Source organism: Bos indicus x Bos taurus, chromosome 15, assembly GCF_003369695.1.
Source record: "Bos indicus x Bos taurus breed Angus x Brahman F1 hybrid chromosome 15, Bos_hybrid_MaternalHap_v2.0, whole genome shotgun sequence".
NCBI lineage: Eukaryota > Metazoa > Chordata > Mammalia > Artiodactyla > Bovidae > Bos > Bos indicus x Bos taurus.
Genome location: NC_040090.1, coordinates 7,646,097 through 7,667,796, shown reverse-complemented (window position 1 = coordinate 7,667,796; position 21,700 = coordinate 7,646,097). Strand labels below are relative to the sequence as shown.

At 55.1% G+C, this 21,700-nt stretch overlaps 1 protein-coding gene across 1 annotated transcript in view; it reads left to right on the top strand.

The window, feature by feature from the left end:
* The window catches only part of CREB3L1 (cAMP responsive element binding protein 3 like 1), a 37,094-nt gene extending 17,337 nt beyond the window's left edge, over positions 1-19,757 (top strand). The window contains exons 2-12 of the mRNA XM_027562521.1: positions 3,588-3,816; positions 6,980-7,164; positions 9,217-9,295; positions 11,731-11,888; positions 12,521-12,670; positions 12,910-12,968; positions 13,289-13,357; positions 15,211-15,310; positions 16,211-16,337; positions 18,562-18,829; positions 19,005-19,757. Of these exons, the coding sequence (XP_027418322.1) occupies positions 3,588-3,816; positions 6,980-7,164; positions 9,217-9,295; positions 11,731-11,888; positions 12,521-12,670; positions 12,910-12,968; positions 13,289-13,357; positions 15,211-15,310; positions 16,211-16,337; positions 18,562-18,829; positions 19,005-19,041 (1,461 nt within the window). The 3' untranslated portion in view covers positions 19,042-19,757. The remainder of the gene's footprint in view (positions 1-3,587; positions 3,817-6,979; positions 7,165-9,216; positions 9,296-11,730; positions 11,889-12,520; positions 12,671-12,909; positions 12,969-13,288; positions 13,358-15,210; positions 15,311-16,210; positions 16,338-18,561; positions 18,830-19,004) is intronic.
* Positions 19,758-21,700: the final 1,943 nt, after the last annotated feature.

Below are 21,700 nucleotides of genomic sequence, written 5' to 3'. Positions count from 1 at the left end.
TTCAGCCTCTGACCTCCAGGTACTACCTCACCCCAGGCATTGATGGATCATTGACACACTGGTGGTGTTGCCCTCTGGGGTACAAGGCCCTGTCCCTCCACCAAGAGTTGAGTGTCTGTCCTGGGCCAGGGGCTGGGACCCAGCAGGTGAACAAGTGCAGACCCTAGCTCAGGGAGTTCACAGTCCAGCAGACGAGCAACTCCTGACCAGGGGAAAGGCCGGTGCCACTGGGGAAGGACTGGGTGGTGGCGGGTTGTGGACCCTTCACTGCCTTCCTTGGCTCCCTGGGCCTCAGTTTCCCTATCTGCCAAATGTAGATATGCAACTTCCTTGTCTCTTTGGATAGTTGTGAGGATTATATAAGACGGTGCCTATGAAAGCACTTTGGAAAGTTAACATCACAAGACAAATGCAGGCTAGTGATCTTAAGTTCTGACAAGCTGGGGAGAGGTGAGAGTGCTTAAGTCAATGGATTTGTGAACTCATTTTATCCTGGATTCTCTGATTTGGGGGGGAGGACCAAACCACCTCCCTGCATTGGCTCCAGGCTCAGTTCACCTCAGGCCCAGGGTTAGGCTTTTCGTAAAACAGCAATTATTGAGCACCCACTGCATACGAGGCCCTGTTCTCAGTGTTATAGGTCTACTGTGCAGGTGTATTTGTATGTTATTTGGATACATGTGTTTCATGCATTTCCTCACTTTATCCTCATAATCCTATGAGGGTAGCATTAAGCACCTAATGCATATTTGATCCTCATAACAACACTATGAGGTTGGAACTATTATTTTCCCCATTACAGATGAGGAAACTGAGGCCTAGAAAAGTGAATTAACTTAGCAAGGAGTGAGCTAAAAGTCTTGACCCCCTGAATCTTATTCTTACACCAAGGGCTTTTCTGATCATCCCTTCCAGACTAGGACAAGTGCCAATTATTCCAGGCCAGAAAGCTTCTTACCCATTCACCAGCTGGGACCCCCAGGGTCAGAAGCAAAACCCCAGCAAATTCATTCAGTCAGTGAAAAACGAATGCACAGGAGGCTTCCCTGTGGTTAAGACTCTATGGCTGCCATTGCAGGTGGGGGCAGAGGGGTGGGTTCGATCCCTGACTGGGGAACTAAGATCCCACGTGCAGCCCAGAGCGGCCAAAAAAAGAAAAATGAAGAACACTAACGTGTCCTTACATATTTATAATTTGCTGCAGTCCATGGGTCGCTAAGAGTCAGACATGACTGAGACATTCACTTTCACTTTTCACTTTCATACATTGGAAAAGGAAGTGGCAACCCATTCCAGTGTTCTCGCCTGGAGAATCCCAGGGACAGGGGAGCCTGGTGGGATGCCGTCCGTGGGGTCACACAGAGTCGGACACGACTGAAGTGACTTAGCAGCAGCAGCAGCAGAGAGAAAAAACAAGAATTTCCTATGTACCAGCTGCTGCTGGATGCTTTATTAATAAGAGGTTTGTTGAGTAATTACTATGTACCAGGAACTATTCTAAGTGCTTTACATATATTAACTTGTTTAATCCTCACAATAACCTTAGCAGATAAGAACTATTATCACCCCCACTGTACAAAGGAGGAAATGAAGCATAGAAACATTGAACAACTTTCCTAGGATCACGGAGACCAGTATTTTTCAGACTATTTTGTTTCTGAGAAATATATTTTACATCCTTCTCATGAACATACACACACCCATAACTGAGATAAAAATTTACCACGTATTTAACTTCCCTATGTGCAGCCACCCTGGTATTTTTCTAATCTATTTTGTTCTGTTTTCTTTTTCCTTAAATTCTGGTCATGACCTGCTTCACAACCCACTACTGAGTCACCCCCTGCAGTCTGAACGGCATTGAGTCATAGCGAGGTCAGGGCCAGGATTCAAACCAAGTGATACGGCCCTGGGGCCTGATCTCTTGGCAGAAAGAATGTCTGGGAAAACGGAAACACTGGAGGCATGAGGACAAGTGAGGACCCTACCGATGAGGGGAGCAGCTGTTCAGTCACTCAGTTGTGTCCGACTCTGTGATCCCAAGGACTGCAGCTCACCAGGCTCCTCTGTCCTCCACTATCTCCCAGAGTTTGCTCAAACTCATATCCATTGAGGGGAGCAGAGTCCTCGATAATCTCCCCACCTTGCATTCCAGCAAAAGAGAATAGAATACAAAAGTCACTGATAACGCCTTCGGAATGCAAACTTGCTGGCGGAGGTAGAGTTATTCTTTAGTACTTAGTTCCTTAGTCTTCTTGTGACAGAAGTAGGGTGGGCTGAGAAGCAGGCTTGGGCAATCTAAGCGATTTGACCAAGGTCACAGGGCCAGAATTATAGCCGTGTGTCCTATCGCTTGGATTCTTTCACACCATCCAGGGCACAACCTTGAGGATACCGCCAGAGAGGTTGGGGACGTCAGTGGAGGTGGTGGTGACGGTAATGTGCTGATGCAGTAACAGTAGAGATAGAAAGGATGATAGTTGGGGGACTTACCTGGTAGTCCAGCGGCTAAGATTACCCCGAGCTCCCAATGCAGGGGGCCAGGTTCAATTCCTGGTCAGGGAATTAGATCCCTCATGCTGCAACTGTGGGATCCTGGCCACCTGGGTTCACGTCCCAGTCTGAGGTACACGCTTTCGGTGGGAAGAGTGATGGGGAGGTTGCAGGTGTCGACTAAAAAAGATGCACAACAGGAGAGTTGGGAGTTAAGTTTTATTTGGGGGCAAAATGAGGACTGTAGCCCAGGAGACAGCACCTCAGACAGTTCTGAGAAACTGCTCCAAAGAGGATGTGGGGGAAGATCAATGCATATGATTCTGGTGAAGGGGGCGTTCCATGCAATCCAGCACTTCACTTACAAAAGGTGTTCTGCTAGTCACGAGGAGCTGATGTCACCAATGAAGAGATTTAGTGCTTGTCTAGATATGAGGAGATGCAAGGACTGGGATCATGAAATCAGTTGCTGAAAATGTCTAACTCTCTAAAGACCTGTGTCACTCATTTTTCTGGAGCGTAGGGTGCCTGACTCTCCTCCCTGAACTCCCGTCAGGGCCTGTCAAAGGTCAACAGCTGCAGTAGCACAGCGTTCAATCTCCACAGATGGTGGTTTAGTTGCTCTAGTTGCTTTAGTTGCTTCAGTCATGTCCAAGTCTGTGCGACCCCATAGACGGCAGCCCACCAGGCTCCCCCATCCCTGGGATTCTCCAGGCAAGAACACTGGAGTGGGTTGCCATTTCCTTCTCCAATGCATGAAAGTGAAAAGTGAAAGGGAAGTCGCTCAGTCGTGTCCCACTCTTAGCGACCCCATGGACTACAGCCTACCAGGCTCCTCCGTCCATAGGATTTTCCAAGCAAGAGTACTGGAGTGGGGTGCCATTGCCTTCTCCATTACTTGCTCAGTCATGTCCAACTCTTGGCGACCCTATGGACTGCAGCCCACCAGGCTCCTCTGCCCATGGGATTTTCCAAGCGAGAATCCTGGAGTGGGTGGCCAGATGGCAAATAGCCTTGGTAAGCGCCCTTTTGTTGTTGACACAGGGACCACGGTGGATAAGCTGACCCCCTCTTCCCCCCTCTTCCTCCCCTAGCACTTCCCCGAGCACCTGGACCACTTTGCAGAGAACATGGAGGACTTCTCCAACGACCTGTTCAGCAGTTTCTTTGATGACCCTGTGTTGGACGAGAAGAGCCCTCTCCTGGACATGGAACTGGACTCCCCCACGCCGGGCATCCAGGCCGAGCACAGCTACTCCCTGAGCGGTGACTCGGCGCCTCAGAGCCCCGTCGTGCCCATCAAGATGGAAGACACCACCCAAGGTAAGAAGGGGTGGCAGGGCCCAGGACCCCAGACCCAGAAAAGCCACTCACAGCCACCTCTCAAGGGAGACCATCCTCCATGTTTCGGCTCTTCCTCAGGTCCAACCCAGAAGGGCCCTTGTCAAGAGGCTCTTCCACTGACTTGATGTGCAAAGGGGCAGGTCCCAGACCAGCAGCATCACCTGGGAACTCGTTGGAAAGGCAGGTTCTCGGGTCCCACCCAAACCTGCCAGATCAGAAACCCTGTGGGGAGGGTCCAGGCTTCCAGGTGATACCGACTGATGCATAGGTCCGAGAACCAGTCTTAGATGAAACAGCTGAGGGGCTGGGGTGGGGAGGATTAAACAGTACATATGAACAAGTTACCAAGACTCTAGAACCTTACCACCTCCTCCCACTGTGCAGTCCTCTGAGACGTTACCTGGGAGAGCCACCCGCACCCCACCTACTTCTACTCCGGAAGGCGGAGTTCCCTAAAGCTCTCCTCTGCCCACCTCTTCCCCTGTTATGCAAAGGACCCTTTGAGTCTTTCCTCTCAGGCGATCAACATTCAATTCGAGAACGCCAGCCTGCGCCCTCCCTAGAAATGGTCTCTTGGGGTGTTTCCTCAGATACAGGTGGTGCTGGCTCCTTCCTGTTTGGCTGGGTGATCCTGGACTCAGCCTTTATAAGCCTCAGTTTCTTCATCTCAAATGTGAATAACAGTAAATGTTTCGATAGCACTGTCCAGTCTACAAAGTGCCTTCCTGTTAATTATTTCGTTTATTTCTCACAACTCACAGGTGAGGTCAGAGTCACTTTAATCATACTCCCTATTTGTCTGGTAAGGGAAATGAGACTTCAGGAAAGCTGAGTTGTTTTGGTCACGCACATAGTAAAATGCAGAGCAGGGACCTGGGAGCAAGCAGGCCCCCTGGTTCTAAACCTCATACCCTTGCCACCACCACACTTGCCAGCCTTAAGGGGCAGTAAGGGGTACCGGCTTTGGTGTGCCTCCCGGTGCCTCTACCAGCTACTGTGTGACCTTGAACAAGTTGCTTAACTTCTCTGAATCTCAATTATCAAACGAAGACATAAATAGCTTGAGAATTCTGGCTCATATATATATATATATATATGGAAGTGAAAGTGATAGTCACTCAGCCATGTTCCAGACTTCGTGGACTGTAGCCCGCCAGGCTCCTCTGTCATGGAATTCTCCAGGCAAGAATACTGGAGTGGGTTGCTGTTCCCTTCTCCTGGAGATCTTCTGGACCCAGAGATCGAACCCAGGTCTCTCGCGTCGCAGGTGAATTCTTTACTGTCTGAACCACTAGGGATGTCCCTATATAAATATATTTATGTGTGTGTATCTATATATACATTTGTTGTTATTTAGTCTCTAAGTGTTTCTGACTCTTTGCAACCCCATGGACTGCAGCACACCAGGCTTCCCTGTCCTTCACTATCTCCGTATGAATAATTTGTGGCTATTTCATTGTGTATATAAAGTCCTATTAAGACGATAGTGGCTAGAACCATGAACAGGGTTCCCTTCCCTTCAGAGGACAATGGTCTTAAGTGGAGTTTTTAAATTTTCTCATCTATTAAGTGGACAGAAGAGCAGTGCTGGCCCCCAGAGTTGATGGCAGGGATACACAAATTCATACGCATCGAGAGCTGGGAATCGGTCCCAGTGCACGATGTGTGAGCTGCTTCTGAGGGTCTTTGAGATTCCCCAAGGGCAGAGACAGGCCGTTATACCCTGCCCCATCCCCCCGCTTGAGGGCAGGGACACCTGCTGGGGCTTTAAGAGGCTCCAGGGCTCGTGGCTGTGGAGGTTCCAGCAGTGTCCCTACATGCCCTGACCTCAGCCCTGCCATCTGGAGGTCACCTCAGTGGGGCGGCGGACCCCAGCCTGGGGAAGGGCAGCATGTGGGGTGCACCGCTTCCCAGCCGGGCAACTCCTCGCCACCCCAAGCCTATTTTTAGAGCAATTTGTCTGTGGGTCCTTTGCAGGGGGCAGCTTCCCGGAGGCCGGCAGGCTGGCCCTGTAATTTGGGAAGATTGTGGGTGTTCCTGGAGCCCAGGGGCGGGGGCCCTCAGGCTCCCTGCAGGGTGGGGCCTGGCCTCAGAGGTGGGATCAGGCGGCTGCTGACCCTTCTCCCCACCCATAACAGGCCTCAGAGCCTCTGGTCCCTCTAGCCCCTCCGTGCTGGCTCCTCAGACCTCAGCCTCACCCGAGCCAGGTGCTGGGCCACCAGCAGCAGAGCTGACTTGGAGAGGAGGACTGTAGGCACCCCTCAGGAAAGGGGGTGACGCCCTGCAGCCCTGTGGTCCATGTGAGGCCAGGAGGCCCACGAGGTGGGCAGGAGGTGGGCGCTGCCCTGGGAAGCCTGAGCATCACCCACTGTCCCATCCAGGCACCAGACGGCCGTGGAGTCTTCCTTCTTATCTTGCCTCCAGTATATTCTTCTCCACCCCTGCTGCCACTGCCTAAGCACATGCCTCGTTTCCTCTCTCCGGAAACAGCCTCCTGAGGGTCTCACCGCCTCTATCTCGCCTGCGGTCAGTCCAGTCTGCACACTGAGGCAGAGTGATCTTTTTTAACCTCACAACCCCGAGTGTGCTTAAAATCCTTCAGTGTCTCCTCGTTACCTTTAGGACAAAGTCACAGCTCCGAGTCCAGCCTCCAAGGCCAACCCATCCCTGCTGGCCTCTCTGACTCCGTCTTTGTGTTCTAACCGCGCTAAACTGCTCGTGACTCTCTCCAGACCCCCAGCACCTAGCATGGCACTCATTAGATGTTTGCTGAATAAATGTAATCATATTCACAGTAGCTGCCGTTTGTTGAACATTTACTTCTTGACCAGTACTTTTACAGGTGAGGAAGCTAAGGCTCAGAGAGGTTAAGCACCTTGCCTAAGGTCACACAGCCAGGCGGGAGGGGTCTGTTGTCCAAGCCCACTCTGTAAACTGCTGAGTGAAGAAGAGGCCTCTATCTGTTCTGGGCCAGCCCACTCTGCCCTTCCACCTCAGCAGCGCCGCCCCCCATGCCCTTCCCTTCCTGCTTCCTCGTGTACCCTAACATCCCTCCACGGCCCTGTCCAGCAAGGGGCCAGGAGGGGGGCCGAGCCCTCTGCTCTGGGAGTCGCCTGAGCCTGGGTCCTGCCCCCTTCCCTAGATGTGGAACATGGAGCGTGGGTGCTGGGGCACAAACTGTGCTCAGTCATGGTGAAGCAGGAACAGAGCCCGGAGCTGCCCGTGGACCCTCTGGCCGCCTCCTCGGCCATGGCCGCCGCCGCTGCCATGGCCACCACCCCGCTGCTGGGCCTCAGCCCCCTGACCAGGCTGCCCGTCCCCCACCAGGTGAGCCTGGGGTCTGTTTACAGGGGCTGAGGGCGGGAGGAGGGGGGCTGGATCTCTGTAGGAAGGGCCATCTGAAACCCTGGGCACCCCGGGGCTCTGAGCAGGGAGCAGTGTGGCCCTTAGGAGCCTCCAGACTCTGTCTCTGCCCCCACCTTGGGCCACCCTTTCACCAACCTAGAACAGACTCAGAGCACGGGGGCCCTCACTGTGTGCAGAAGAAGACGAAGGGACCCAGGCAGGGCTGGGCATTGGGGACCCCACCCAGGGTCTCAGGGTAGGAGACAGCCCAGGCCACATAATTTTCTCAGTGTCCGGATTTTTAAAAACGAAGAAACACCTAAATGGAAATATAAAAATTATACCCTATTTCCATTGTTTATATTCATGAGATGAATATGTTTAACCTACACTCGCAGGCCGGCCCTCCCCCCATGAATGTCTAGATACCGTCGCTCAGCTATAGAACCAAAGCGGACCTCTGAAGACCCTTCTGGGGCCGTGAGGCCCAGACTCCCGGCGCCTGGGAGAGGCCCTGCCTGGTCCCAGCTCTGCTCCCACTTGTGCTGTGGGCACAGTGCCTTCCTTCTTCATTCCTCAGCTTCCTTCTCTGTAAAATGGGAGCTTGAACTATGGCTAACGGGCTCCTACTCTTGCGTCTAAAACACGAGTTGTTGTTTAGTTGCTACGTTGTGTCCGACTCTTTGTGACTAGCCCACCAGGCTCCTCTGTCCATGGGATTTCCCAGGCAAGAATACCGGAGTGGGTTGTCATTTCTTTCTCCAGGGGATCTTCCCCACCCAGGGATGCGAACCCGCATCTCCTGCATTGGCAGGAGCATCCTTTACCACTGAGTCACCGGGAAGCTCTTGGAATCCCTTGAGTCGGGGCTTGGCTGGCACTGCCCCCTGCTGGCCACATGGCTCACCCGCTCAAAACGCACGTGACCCAAGGGTTTCCCAGGTGGCAGCAGCGGTAGAGCCTGCCTGACAGTGCCAGAGACGTAAGAGACACGGGTTTGATCCCTGAGTCGGGAAGATCCACCGGAGGAGGAAATGGCAACCCACTCCACTTCAGCATTCTTGCCTGGAGAATCCCATGGACGCGAGAGAGCCTGGGGTCGCAAAGAGTCAGACATGACTGAAGCGACTTAGCCTGCACACCGAGGCAAGAAAGGGCAATCCTTCCTCCTCCACCAGGGACTGGAGGGCTCAGGGCTGGCTGCAGACGGAGAGGATCTTTGGGGACCATCTTCAGGGCTGGCTCTGTGACTCCTGAGGCCTCCGCAGAGCAGGAAGGGAAGACAGGATGGCCGTGGAGCCAAGGTCATGGAAGTTAGGCGCTGGGCTCAGGGGAGCCACGTCCTCTCCCCAGGTCTTCTGGTCTGTGTCTCGCCACCGCACCTCTGACACAGGCTACACTCTGGACGCCCTCTGTGCGCACCGTTTCCGGATCTAGCCAGGCTCTGTCTGGGCGCTGTGCTTTCGCAGATGCTTTTTCCTCGACGTGGAGTGCCTTTCCCCTCACCCACATCCTGCCCCACCCTGTATCTGGAATACTGCTGTTTCTACTTCAGGACTCAGATTTCAGCTGCTTAGGGACGCTCGGGGACCTTTCTATAATGCCTCCTTCGTCGGCGTTGTGATTACAGTTCAGGGAATCTGGCAGTGTATCTGGCAGTGTAATCTGCCAGACATTACATTATGTGGGTCTCATGGCAACCCACATACCCAGGCCTGCATGGTGTTCACAGTCGGTGTAGGGTCACCCCCTCCGAAAAAGACAGTCCTGGCCTCAGAGGCCACAGGAAGCCCTTCTTCCCTGAACTCGGGAGCTAAACGATGTTCCTTGGCCACCACTCTCTTCCCTGAGGCCTGACTTGCCTTCTGCTTGAGGCATAAGAACCTGCCTCTGCTCCCTCTGGGATATGCCTGGAACCCTGAGCCCAGCTACTTTCTTAATGCTGTAGGGCAGACGCCCCCAGGCTCAGGGAGGGCGGGAAGTTGGTGGGGACAGGCCCCCGGAGCAGCTGACGGAGCCCTGCCTCTTCCTCAGGCCCCAGGAGAGATGACTCAGCTGCCAGTGATCAAAGCCGAGCCCCAGGAGGTGCACCAGTTCCTCAAAGTGACACCAGGTGGGTGTGTCTGGAGAGGGGCTCTTCATCTCCAGTCTTGGACAGACCGCATTCCTTACCCCTCGGTTCAGCCCCTGTCTCCCTCGACATGTCCCTTTTCTCCCCATAACAGCCTCTCCTCCCTTTTGTGCCCGTTCCCTGCCTCTCCAGGCCCTTCCTGCTCATTCTACAGCTGTTGTCACTGTTATCACCAGCTTCTCATCCTGTTTTCCAGTTTCCCCTCCCATCATTCACTAACTGAGGTCCTCTCCATAGCCATCAGCTCATCCATCCATTCATCCATTTACTCATTTATCTGTCCATCTGTCCATTCTTCCAGCTATCCATTCATCCACCCATCCAACAAGAGTACATTGGGCCTCTCCTAGTTCCAGGAACTGGGGATGCACAGAGAGAAAACAGTCATTGTACCCAAGGAGCTCACACAGTAGTGAGGGTCACAGACAAACCACTAATTATACGGTTGTGTTGTGGGTTAAAGATGACAGATCCCAGGAAACACCTCCCCAGACCTGACAGGAGAGGACAGAGGGAGCTTCTTGGGTTGAGCAGGAGAGAGGACTAACTTAATCTTTCCAGTCCCACCGCATTCATTCATCCAACACTGACTAAGCATCAACTGTGTATCAGGCCCTGGACGAACCACCACAAGGTTTAGGAAGGTGAATAAGGCCCAAGTTTCACCCTCAAGTTACTCACAACAGCCTCTGAGAGAAGACAGAATTAACTGGAGGTAGAAAGGGACCATCCCATGGATGGAGGACCCTGGTGGGCTGCAGTCCATGGGGTCACTAGGAGTTGGACATGACTGAGCGACTTCAATTTCACTTTTCACTTTCATGCATTGGAGAAGGAAATGGCAAGCCACTCCAGTGTTCTTGCCTGGAGAATCCCAGGGACGGGGGAACCTGGTGGGCTGCCGTCTATGGGGTCGCACAGAGTTGGACACGACTGAAGCGACTTAGCAGCAGCAGCAGCAGCAGAAAGGGACCAGTGTGAAAACACCTTACATCATAAAGCATGGTCACATCCATTAGCCCATTGCATCCTCCCAGCTCCATACAGGGAGTCATTTCACCCCCAGTTCAACAGGGAAGTGAGGCTGGGAGACGTTAAGTAAACATGAATATAGGTCACACTGTTGTGGGGTACAACAGTCAGGACTTGAACTCGGGTCTGACTCCAAGTTCAGTGGTCTTTACAGTACGGCATCCACGAGAGGCAGATGAGAGCCAAAGAAGAGAGAGGGGACTCCTGTAGAGGCAGTGGGGGGCAGAGCCCAGAAGCACGCAGTGGTTCCTCCTCCCAGTCTCAGCCCAGCTCTGCGGTGCAGTGGGCTCCAGATTCCCGCATGTGCATGCGCGTGTGCTCAGCTGTGTCTGACTCTGTGCAACCCCAGGGACTGCAGCCTTCCAGGCTCTTGGTCCTCTGGGCTCAGCGCAGGCTTCTTCCCGATGCTGCGGCCAAGAGAGGCAGCAGGGAGGGCGTGCTGGGGAGAGCAGTGCTCTTGGCGTGTCTGCTGAAAGCTCAGTGCCTGCTGCCCTGTTACCCTGAGGTGGGAAATGGACACCCTGGTGTTAAATGGAAAGAAAGGGACAGAGGCTGTCGTTTGCCCTGTCTGATCCCCATGCGTATCGCTGTGGGCAGACTCCAGACATCTCCTGGGGTTGCCAAGTTGGAGGCTCACAGACACTGAGCCCTATGAAGTCAGGGTTTAGTCACTAAGCTGTGTCCGACTCTTGCAACCCCAGGGACTGTAGCCCGATAGGCTCCTCTGTCCGTGGGATTTCCCAGGCAAGAATAGTGGAGTGGGTTGCCATTTCCTTTTCCAGGGGATCTTCCCGACCCAGGGATCAAACCTGGATCTCCTTCATCACTGGCAGTCTCCTGCATTGCAGGTGGATTCTTTACTGTCTGAGCCACCAGGGAGAGGAGCCCCGAGAATCCAGCCTCTGTGTTATCCCTGCCAAGTGTTAGTGTTAGTCGCCCAGTCATTTCCAACTCTGCGACCCCATCCATGGACTATACCAGGCTCCTCTGTCCGTGGAATTCTCCAGTAAAGAACACTGGAGTGGGTAGCCATTCCCTTCTCCAAGGGATCTTCCCAACCCAAGGATGGAACCCAGGTCTCCTGCATTGTAGGGGGATTCGTTATCGTCTGAGCCACCAGGGAATTCCCACCAAGAATCGGGTTTAAAGGAGCTGGGCTTGGTGGAGTCAGAGAGGGCATGGCCCTCAGATACTGTCTTCTGGGATGTCAACTCTACTTTCTGACATACTAGGGTCCGGGGGGAGGGGGGTCCTGACGTTATAGGGGTCAAGGCCCGAGCAGTCTGCCCAGATGCCTTCGGACCGACTTAGGCCCGCGCTGTGCCGAACTCTGTCTGCCCGGAGCTGGGGCGCCCGGCTAACCTGGTTTCTCCTGCTCCCCACAGAGGACCTGCTGCAGATGCCTCCGACGCCCCCCAGCAGCCACGGCAGCGACAGCGACGGCTCCCAGAGTCCCCGCTCTCTGCCCCCTTCCAGCCCAATCCGGCCCATGGCCCGCTCCTCCACGGCCATCTCCACCTCTCCGCTCCTCACCGCCCCTCACGTAAGCAGCTGGGGCCAGAGGAACCCAGTGTCTGGGGGGAGCCCTAAGCCTGATCCCCACCCGCATCAGAACACAGGAGGCGCCTGCCCCGCAGATGAGAGTGAAGATTTTTTAATTGTGCTTGGGGATGAATAGGAAACGGGAAGAGTCCAAGAGGCCTGCTGAGCCCGCTGGCAGCCAAGCTGGGCCTACAATTTGACATTCCTGACCTCCAGGGGGATGGCTCAGGCTGCCTCCAGGGAGCACTGTTTGCAGAGCAAAGTTCAGGAGGCCCAGAAGCCCTGGGATGGGTGGGGGACCCCTCAGGTCTAGAGGTGGTAGGTGTCCGAGGTGGGTGCTGTTCAGGGGGCCCTGGACAAGTAAGCTCTGAGGCTGTGGATTCCACAATGGGATCTAGGGACCAGCCCTTCCCAACACTATATTGAGGGCCTAACATGCCAGGCTGCCAACAACATCCTCAGCACTTGTGACATGTTACTGGATTTAATTCAGATCCGCCCCTTTTTCAGATGAGGAAACTGAGGTTCAGTGAGCTGGGTGCCTTGCCCAGGTCGTGCTGAGGGTAAATGGCCGAGCTCAGATTTGAATGCAGGGCTGTCTGGTTCCTAACTAGTATGTCCCCCTTGCCGCAGAAATTACAGGGGACGTCGGGGCCGCTGCTCCTGACGGAGGAGGAGAAGCGCACCCTGGTTGCTGAGGGCTATCCCATCCCCACCAAACTCCCCCTCACCAAAGCCGAGGAGAAGGCCTTGAAGAGGGTCCGGAGGAAGATCAAGAACAAGGTAAATCTCGAGGCAGACCCTGGCCCTGCCCTGGGGCTTCCTGGGGGGTGGGGGCGGGGCTCTGCTTCCCTGGCCATGCCAGTCCTGAAACTGGGGAGCCCAGGAACTGGATACGTGGCTTGATAATTCCGTGAGGGACAGGGAAGCCTGGCCTACTTCTGTCCACGGCGTCACGGAGAGTCAGACACAGCATGGTGACTGAACAATAACAACTCCTGTTTGGGGGCTTTCCCCTCTAGATCTCGGCCCAGGAGAGCCGCCGTAAGAAGAAGGAATACGTGGAGTGTCTAGAAAAGAAGTAAGAGGCCTGGGGCGGGAGGACAGTCCGAGTGGCCTGGGCTCCGCTCCCCAACCTGGCTTCCTCTCCCACCCTCTCGGGGGCGGTGGGGGAGTGGCATGGGGAGTAGGATGCTGGTGGGCAGGGCAAAGCGGGCAGCAGAGAGATTTCCTTGGTGGTGTAGTGGTTACGACTCTGTGCTCCCAGTGCAAGGGGCACAGGTTCAAATCCTGGTCAGGGACTAAGATTCAGCATGCCACACCCCACGTGACCCCAAAGTGGGGGGGAAGCCAGGTCTGGGGGCTGGCGCTGAGCCTGTGCCTGCTTGGCCCCCCCCCCAGGGTGGAGACATTTACATCTGAGAACAACGAACTGTGGAAGAAGGTGGAAACGCTGGAGAATGCCAACAGGTGGGTGGTGCCGCCTGCGTGCCCCCTGGCCCCTGCCCTTCTGCAGCCAGTGGCTGGCTCTGGCATAGCTCTGGGAAGCAGGAGGGAGGAGAGGCCACTGAGCTCAGAGTAATGCAAATCCCAGAAGCAGGGGCCCTGCAGCCTGGGACCCTCAGTTTCCCTTCCTCCTTTATCCACTCAGAACTCTAGATACTGGACACGGCTGGCGAGATGCTTAAGTGAGGTAATACAAACCAGCAGCAGCCCCTGGGCACTTGTTAGAAATGCTTCGTGCTCGGGCCTCCTGCCAGCCCTGTTGAATCTGGGGAAGGTTCCACAACCTATGTGTTAACAAGCCCTCCTAAGGTGATTCTGAGGCACCCTGAAGTCAGACCACCGGTGTACATGGTGTGCATGCTTACTACTCAGAGTGAGTTTCTCAGACCAGCACGTCAACATCAGCTAGGGGCTTGCAGAAGTGCAGAATCTCGGGCCTCTCCCCACACTTAACTTGAATCAGAATCTGCATTTCAGCAACACACTTAAGTCATTCACGTGCACGACTAAGTTTGAGAAACAGTCTGGAGCCCACACAGGGCCTGGCATGCGGTGGCCACAGAAAGTCACAACTCCGGGTGCTGTCTTTGTGATCCTGGGAAAACTGTCATGCATCTCTGGGCCCCAGTTTCTCTGTCGACATAGAGACGATGGAAGTGGTATCTCCCCGGATTCATGTGACGATGCGATAAGACCTAGCAAGAAAAGGGCCAGCACTCTCCTTGGCGTTTGAGAATGCTCCCTTCGTGTTAACTTTCCTTCTCTTTTTTCTTGCTGTTATTCTGAATTCTTGTTAGTGACCAGTCATGAGCCCACAGTAGGTCTTTAATAATTGTTCGCTGGGAGTAATTAAAACAGCACCCTGTTCTGTTGAGCAGGTCCTCAACAGAAGGCTCTTTCCTTCTTTCCTTCCTTCTCCCCCAGCTTCTCCAGCGGGATCCAGCCACTCCCATGACTGACCTGGAGAATGCCCCTCTGACTCAGGAAAGAGGGGAGGGAGCCTTCGCCCCTCACCCGCTTCCTCTGGCCCAGATTCCTCTCTGGTCCCAAATAGGGCCAGGCCCTTGGAGCTATTTCGCCACCTGCTGTACATTCTGGGAACTGCAACCCCATGGACCAGCTGGGCGGGAGGGAAGAGATGGTTCAACATTTGTTCACCAAGGGTGGGCGGAGTCCTTGCTGGGGAGGACCCAGTCCCTGCCCTCAGGGAGCCCCCACAGTTAGCGAAAGAGACTGACGTCGTTGTTCAGTCGCTCATTCGTGTCTGACTCTTTGCGACCCCGTGGTATGACATACAGATTTGTAAATGAACGAAGTGTTACACGTGCTGTGACAAAATTAACAAAAATGGTAGCTTCCCGCCTCCTCCCCCCGCCCGCACGCTCACTCCTCACCATGTACCAGGCCGCTGCCAGACGCGTCCTTCTTAGCAGCTCAGGGTAGAAGGAGGGAAGGTCGGTTTAGCTGCGGCTGCTGCGGGGTTAAAGAAAAAGAAGGTGACCTCAGCCCAGGTGGGCTAGGCCCGCCTCCAGTCTCCGCTTTGGCCAGAAGCAGCCTCACGGGGCTCCTCTGAGCTCCCACAGGGTGACCCAGCTATTCACCGTGAAGCGGGCGCCAGGTGCCCCGGCCACGCCACAGAGGAGCCAAGCAGGAAGTGACCTTTTCTGCCTTGAGTGAAGCGGGCACCTGGTGTGGAAGCCAAGTCTAGAGCCAGCCCAGGTGCCCCCACACGCACCCGCACCCAGGGAGAGCTCCAGGAGGCAGAGATACCTGCCTGCTGGGTCAGAGCCGCTGGGTGACCGCTGTGCCCCCCTCAGGACTCTGCTCCAGCAGCTGCAGAAACTCCAGACTCTGGTCACCAGCAAGATCTCCAGACCTTACAAGATGGCAGCCACCCAGACCGGGACCTGCCTCATGGTAGGTCACTGTTCCTTCCCCACAGATGCGCAAGAGGCCCGCTCTGCCCCCAGGCCGGCTTTCTGGGGCCTGGGGGGTGGTGTGCAGAGCATTCAGTGCACTGGCTCCAGCAGACCCCCGCCTCTCTCCCCAAAGCCCATGGAACCTTCCAAAACATGACCTTCCCTGACCAGTTCTGACACGGTGTGGATGGTAGTGACTCACACGAACCCTGCTAGGGGATGACAGGCCAAGCGCAGTGAGGAGGCAGCCTCTGAGGATCCAGTGAGGGGATGGGCCTGGGGCGATGAGGGGAAATATGGACCTGTCTCTCTCTACATGCCTGGTGGGATGTCCAGGCTGTGGCCACAGCCTCTGCTTGCTCCTTTTCCACATCCCCTGTAGCTGTACAGCCTGTGGCCTCTGGGTTAATCACTGTCCCCGGGTCCTCTAAGATCCTCAAGCTGTCAGGATCAGGTGGCAAAGCCGGAGTAGAGGCAGGTGTTAGTTTGGGCTCTGTGACTCTTAGCTCCCGGTGCTGGCCAGTCTTCCTGGGAGTCCTGCTGGGAATCTAGTGTGAAGATATGTCCCCGTCCCTTGCCCCAGCCTCAGTCTCCTCCAGCACCTACCCCTTCCTTCCTTTCCTGATTCCTTTCCACCCCAGAGGTGATAGCCACACTGGCCAACTCCCTCTCTTTTCTAGTGCTGCCTGGGGTGGCCCCTCTCCAATGGGCTGAGATGGCCTGACAGCCTCCACCTTCTCCTCCCGCACATGGCTCTGGGAGCAGATTTCCTGAAAAAATGATGAGCCTTTGGCCCCCAGTGGCTCATGGAGGGGGGAGAGGGGAGGGGCTTGGGGGTGGCCAGGGCTGCCGCCATCCCCTGGCCCAGCTCTGCCCACCACACTCTCTCCACTGCCAGGTGGCAGCCTTGTGCTTTGTCCTGGTGCTGGGCTCCCTCGTGCCCTGCCTCCCTGAGTTCTCCTCTGGCTCCCAGACTGTGAAGGAAGACCCGATGGCCACTGACAGCGTCTACGCCGCCAGTCAGAGTGAGTGCCCCAAGCAGGGCTGACCTCCCCCTACACCAGCCCCAACTTCTGGGCAGAAGACAGACGCAAGTGAGGAGCCAGGTCTGGGGCTGACACCGTCTCATTCTACCTTCCCATTTTGCAGATGGGGAAACTGAGGCCTCTCCCAAGGGTCTATGATTTGTTTGATGTTAGTTCTAGAATTAGAACTACAAGACAGAGCCCCTGATTCCCAACCCACCCAGGAGTGGCTTGGCCAGGGGAGGAGGTTTAGGGAATAACAGGAATGTTCCCACCCTAGCCCCATGTATTATGGCGCCGGTTGGTAGGGCGCATCTGCTAAGCCACCATCAATATTTTACAACCGGGATAGCGAGTGAGTTTCAGCTCCAGGGCCATTTTCCATAAGATGTTAGTGGCTGCATGAAGCACTGCTAAGAAGGACTCTGAGGCCCCATTCAGGATCAACAGGAAGGTGTGGCAAGATCCACTGGTAATGTCTGTCCCGGGCAGAAGCGTGGGAGTGGTGGTGTGGACTCAGCTAGTTACCACCCCCTGGGGCTTGTGAGGACTGTTAGGAACATGGAGTTTCCCAGTCAGTCATATCTGCCACTCGCTAAGTGCGTGACCTCGGGCATGTGTCTGAAGCATGCTAAATTTTAATCTCTTATCTCGAAAATGGGAGTTACCAGTTCCATGCTTATTGAGCATGTTTGCTGTGAAGACGAAATGACATGGTGCATGAAGGCTCTCGGTACAGTTCCTAGTACATTGCAGGCTCTACTAAACGAGAGCAGCAGTCGCTCCCTTTTGATGCGCTCACAAGAGGAGAGAAAAGACACAACACGAAGTGGCAAGGGGAGAACCGGCCCCGGGGGCAGCGAAGAATAGGGTGGATTTCCGGAGGCAGAGGATACTTCAGACAGACCTCCAGAGGAACTTCCAGACGGTCCCTCATGGCCTCCTGGAGCGTGTCATCCAGCAGGGCAGGAGGAGGAAAAGGAAACAGATGGGAGGTCGGAGGGAGCGAGGAGCTGGGGGGAGTGAGTTTCACGAAGGAGGGATGCTGCAGGGAAAATGAGTTGGGCCTGCAGGCCCTTGAGGGGAGGGAGCGGCCGTGGGGAGGGTTAGGGGAAGAGGAAGCAGAGGTGGGGAGTGAAAACCCCTCCCTGGACCAGAGCAGCCAGAGAAGCAGAGAAGAGGCAGTCGCTAAGGGAGGTGGGTGGCAGGGATGTAAGATCCTGAGAGGCACATGTCCGTTTTCTCAAGGCCAGAGGGGTCTGTGTGATGGGAGGCACAGGGGACTCCGGAGAGGAAGGAATGGAAGTTGGGGGAGTGGGATTAGGGGGCGGGGGAGGCATGTTGATGGACAAAAGCAGAGTCAGAGGAGCCAGGGGAGTGCAGGAATGAGTGAGCCCCTCGGAGTGAACGCAGTGGGTTTCAGGCTCAGGGTCCCCGCAGGGCGCAGGGCGAAGGGCGAAGAGGAGGAAGTGACCCCTGGAGCAGGCTGGCCCATGGAGCTGGGGCAGCGCAGAGGTGCAGGGGCCCTGCTCAGGCAGACCCTGAGGTCAGGGCCCTGAGAGTGAGGAGGGTGCCGGCGGCTCCTGGAGTCAGGCGGGCCAGGGTCTGCAGCTCAGCTACAGTGCATCGTCCTTAGACTGGGACAAGGTCCCTGACAACCTGGAGCCTCAATGGACTGTTTTGTGAAATAGACCTAAAAATATCTCATTCTAAGAGTTTCTGTTAATGATTTGATATAGGTTAAAGGATGCCGACAGTGTCTGATAGGCATAGTAGATATCCAACAAATGTGTTTTCTCTTTTCCTCATCTCCCTGAGGGGTAAACTGGGGCCTCAAATGGGGAAAAGGTTTATTCAAGGTCTCACAGGAAGGGAGTGGTTCAGTAGGATGAAAACCCAGCTCTCAGATGCCCCAGCCCAGTGCCCTCTGCTTAGGGAGCACTAACTTGCTCTGAGTGCTGTTTCAATCACTCTGTTATCTCATTTAAACCTCGCATCGACAGGAGGTTGGCCCCTAGTATCCTGTTTTACAGATGAGCAAGCTCAGAAAGGTGAAAGCAATGGCATGGCTTGCTGCAGTCACACAGCTGGGCATCATTTGAGCTGGATTCAGATCCAGGCCTGAAAGAGTCCAGGGCCCAGGTCCTTGACCACTGGGCCCTGAATGCGGCCTAGACGGGGAGGGAGCCTTGGCACCATGGCTCACCCTGAGCTCCTTCTCCAGTGCCCTCCCGGAGCCTCCTGTTCTACGACGAGGGAGCAGGCTCGTGGGAGGATGGCCGCAGTGCCCTGCTGCCTGTGGAGCCCCCCGATGGCTGGGAGATCAAGCCCGGGGGGCCGGTGGAGCAGCGACCCCAGGACCACCTGCAACATGACCACCTGGACAGCACCCACGAGACCAGCAAGTACCTGAGTGAGGCCTGGCCAAAGGACGTCGGTGGGAACAGCACGGGTCCTGACTTCTCCCACCCTAAGGAGTGGTTCCATGAGAGGTGGGTGGGTGGCCCCTTCCCTTCCTGGGGCCCCAGGCTCTGCCCAGCCCTGGTCTCCATGCTGTCAGCCACACCCTCCCACGGCCCCATCCCTCCCAAGTCCAAACCCAGCTTGCAGACGGGCGAGAGGGTCCTTCCCGGACAGAGTCATCCCTAACTTCTCTTCTCTCTCCAGGGATCTGGGTCCCAACACCACCGTCAAGCTCTCCTAGGCCGTGCCAAGACCCAGGACACAGGGCGTACCCTCTGGTACTCAGAAGAGGGGTCGTCCTGCTCACCAACCCGGATCCGGCTCGTACCCCTGCCCCCTGGGGTCCCCTCCCAGGAGAAAGGGTTCCACTCCCCATCCCCCACCAGCCCCTCTTTGCCCCAGATCTTGACTGGGGCCCCCCCTCCCCCCACATTTGGACTGTTCCCTTGGGCCAACCACTCTGTTCTCACCCCCTCCCTCCCACAACCATCCGTCCTTCTCAGATAAACCACTCACTGGGTTACCCACCTCCTTTCTCATAATGACCAAGAGGACCACTGCCTCCCTGCCCCACCCCGACCACATACACACACAGACACATCAACAGACCGACCCACTAAGCCCCGCCCCGCCCCCCCTCACTGTACAGAGACCAAGAACAGAAATTGTTTGTAAATAATGAGCCTTATTTTTTATTATTGCCAGTCCCTAAGATATTGTATTTTACAAGTCTCCCTCCTACCTTCAACCCTCCCTAGTTTTGTATTTTATGAAGTTAGTGCGGGCTTTGCTGCTCCCTGGCCCAGGAGAGAGGGTCCGCCCCAACCCCTCACCTGGCCTCCCCCTCTGCCGCTGCCCAAGCCGCTGGGCCTTTTTAATTGCCAAACTGCTTCACCCATCAGCTCAGCACATGCTTTAAGAAGGCAAAAGTAAAAAAAAAAAATGATGCAGCATCAATCCCTGACTTTGTGCTTTTCTTCACGGTAGGGGTCGTGGTCGGGCGGGGGGGTGGGGGCACTGAAGATGAAGGAATAAGAAGGTAAGTTTATCTGGGGGCCTCCCAGGTGGCGCTAGTGTGAAGAACCCACCTGCCAACGCAGGAGACATAAGAGATGCCAGTTCGACCCCTGGATCGGGAAGATTCCCTGGAGGATGGATGGCTACTCACTCCAGTGTTCATGCCTAGAGAATCCCATGGATAGAGGAGCCTGGTGGGTTATGGTCCATAGGGCTGCAAAGAGTCAGACAGGCCTGAAGGGGCTTAGCACACACACAAGTTTATATTCTGATCAGTAGTGATCGTGGGTGAGGGGTTTGAGAAGGCATTTGTACTGGGTTCCCTGCTCCAGCCAGACACAGAATTCAAATCTGATGGCCAAAGAATTCTGCTGCAATCCCCATACCCCAAGGCTCCTCCCAGCTCCTCCCACTGCTGTGTGTGGAAGCAGAGAGGCATACAGGCCACCGGGTAGGCCTTTAAGGGTGGGATCTGTGAGCACTCGCGTCCAGGGTGGCCAGACGCTGCCGCAGGCACTGTACACACAGTACCCAGGCTGCTGCTCCTCTTCCCTGCCTACTTCTTAGTTTCTTGTATCTTGGCCTCATCTGCATTAGAGGAGCACACTTCAGAGGAAAAAGAGCTGCCTTTGGCGACTGGAACCGCCACTTGCTAGCCATGTGCAGTGGGCAGAATTCCAACATGGGCTCCAGGCATCCTGCACCCTGGGGTGCACACCCAGGGTCATCCCTTCCCCTAGGGTCTGGGGCGGGGCGGGGGGGGGACCTGTGCGTGTCAGGGATGCCACTCCCATAGTTAGGTGACCTTTCAAGGAAAAAGTAAAGGGATTTTGCAGGTGTAATGAAGGTCCCAAATCAGTTAATTCTGAGTTAATTCAAAAGAAGGGACTTCCCTGGTGGTCCAGCGACTAAGACTCCGTGCCCCCAATGCAGGGGGCCCTAGTTTCGACCCCTGGTCAGGGAACTAGATCTCGCATGCCACAGATAGGATGTGAGGTGGCCAAGCAAAGAAATAATAAATAAAAAAAAATTTTTAAGGGAGACCACCCTGGGTGGGCCTGACTTTATCGGGTGAAAGACATTCAAAGAGGGACTGCTGCTGCTGCTGCTGCTAAGTCGCTTCAGTGGTGTCCGACTCTGTTCGACCCCATAGACGGCACCCACCAGGCTCCCACGTCCCCAGGATTCTCCAGGCAAGAATACTGGAGTGGGTTGCCATTTCCTTCTCCAATGCATGAAAATGAAAAGTGAAAGTGAAGTTGCTCAGTCGTGTCCGACTCTTAGCGAACCATGCACTGCAGCCTACCAGGCTCCTCTGTCCATGGGATTCTCCAGGCAAGAGTACTGGAGTAGGGTGCCATTGCCTTCTCTGAAAAGAGGGACTGAGCCCTTCCCAAAGAGAAAGAGAGTCTCCTGCTGGCCTTAAAGAAGCAAACAGCCGTGTTTCGTACCACATGGAGAGGGCAGCCTCTAGGCTCTGAGGGCCTCACACTCCGGAGGCAAGGCACTGGATTCTGCCAACCACCTGAGCAGCTTAGAAGAGGACCCCCAGCTCCAGATGAGGCCCCCGCCCAGCCAACACCTGGGCAGCCACCTGGGGAGGGCCTGAGCACAGAACCCAGCTGAGCTGTGCCCTGAGCCACAGACACGGAGGTCACACCTGTGTTGTTTTAAGCCGCCGTGTTTGTTATAATTCGTTATGCAGTGTCGGAAACTAAGACGCCACGTAACCTGAACCTCCCTGAGCCTCCAGTGCCCCACCTGTAAGAAAAGAATATAAATAACATTCAGTGCACGAGGTTACGGGAATTCAGTGAGCTGTTTAGAACAGGACCCAGTGCACACTGACTCTGAGAAAGATTAACTGTGCCTTTAAAATATGT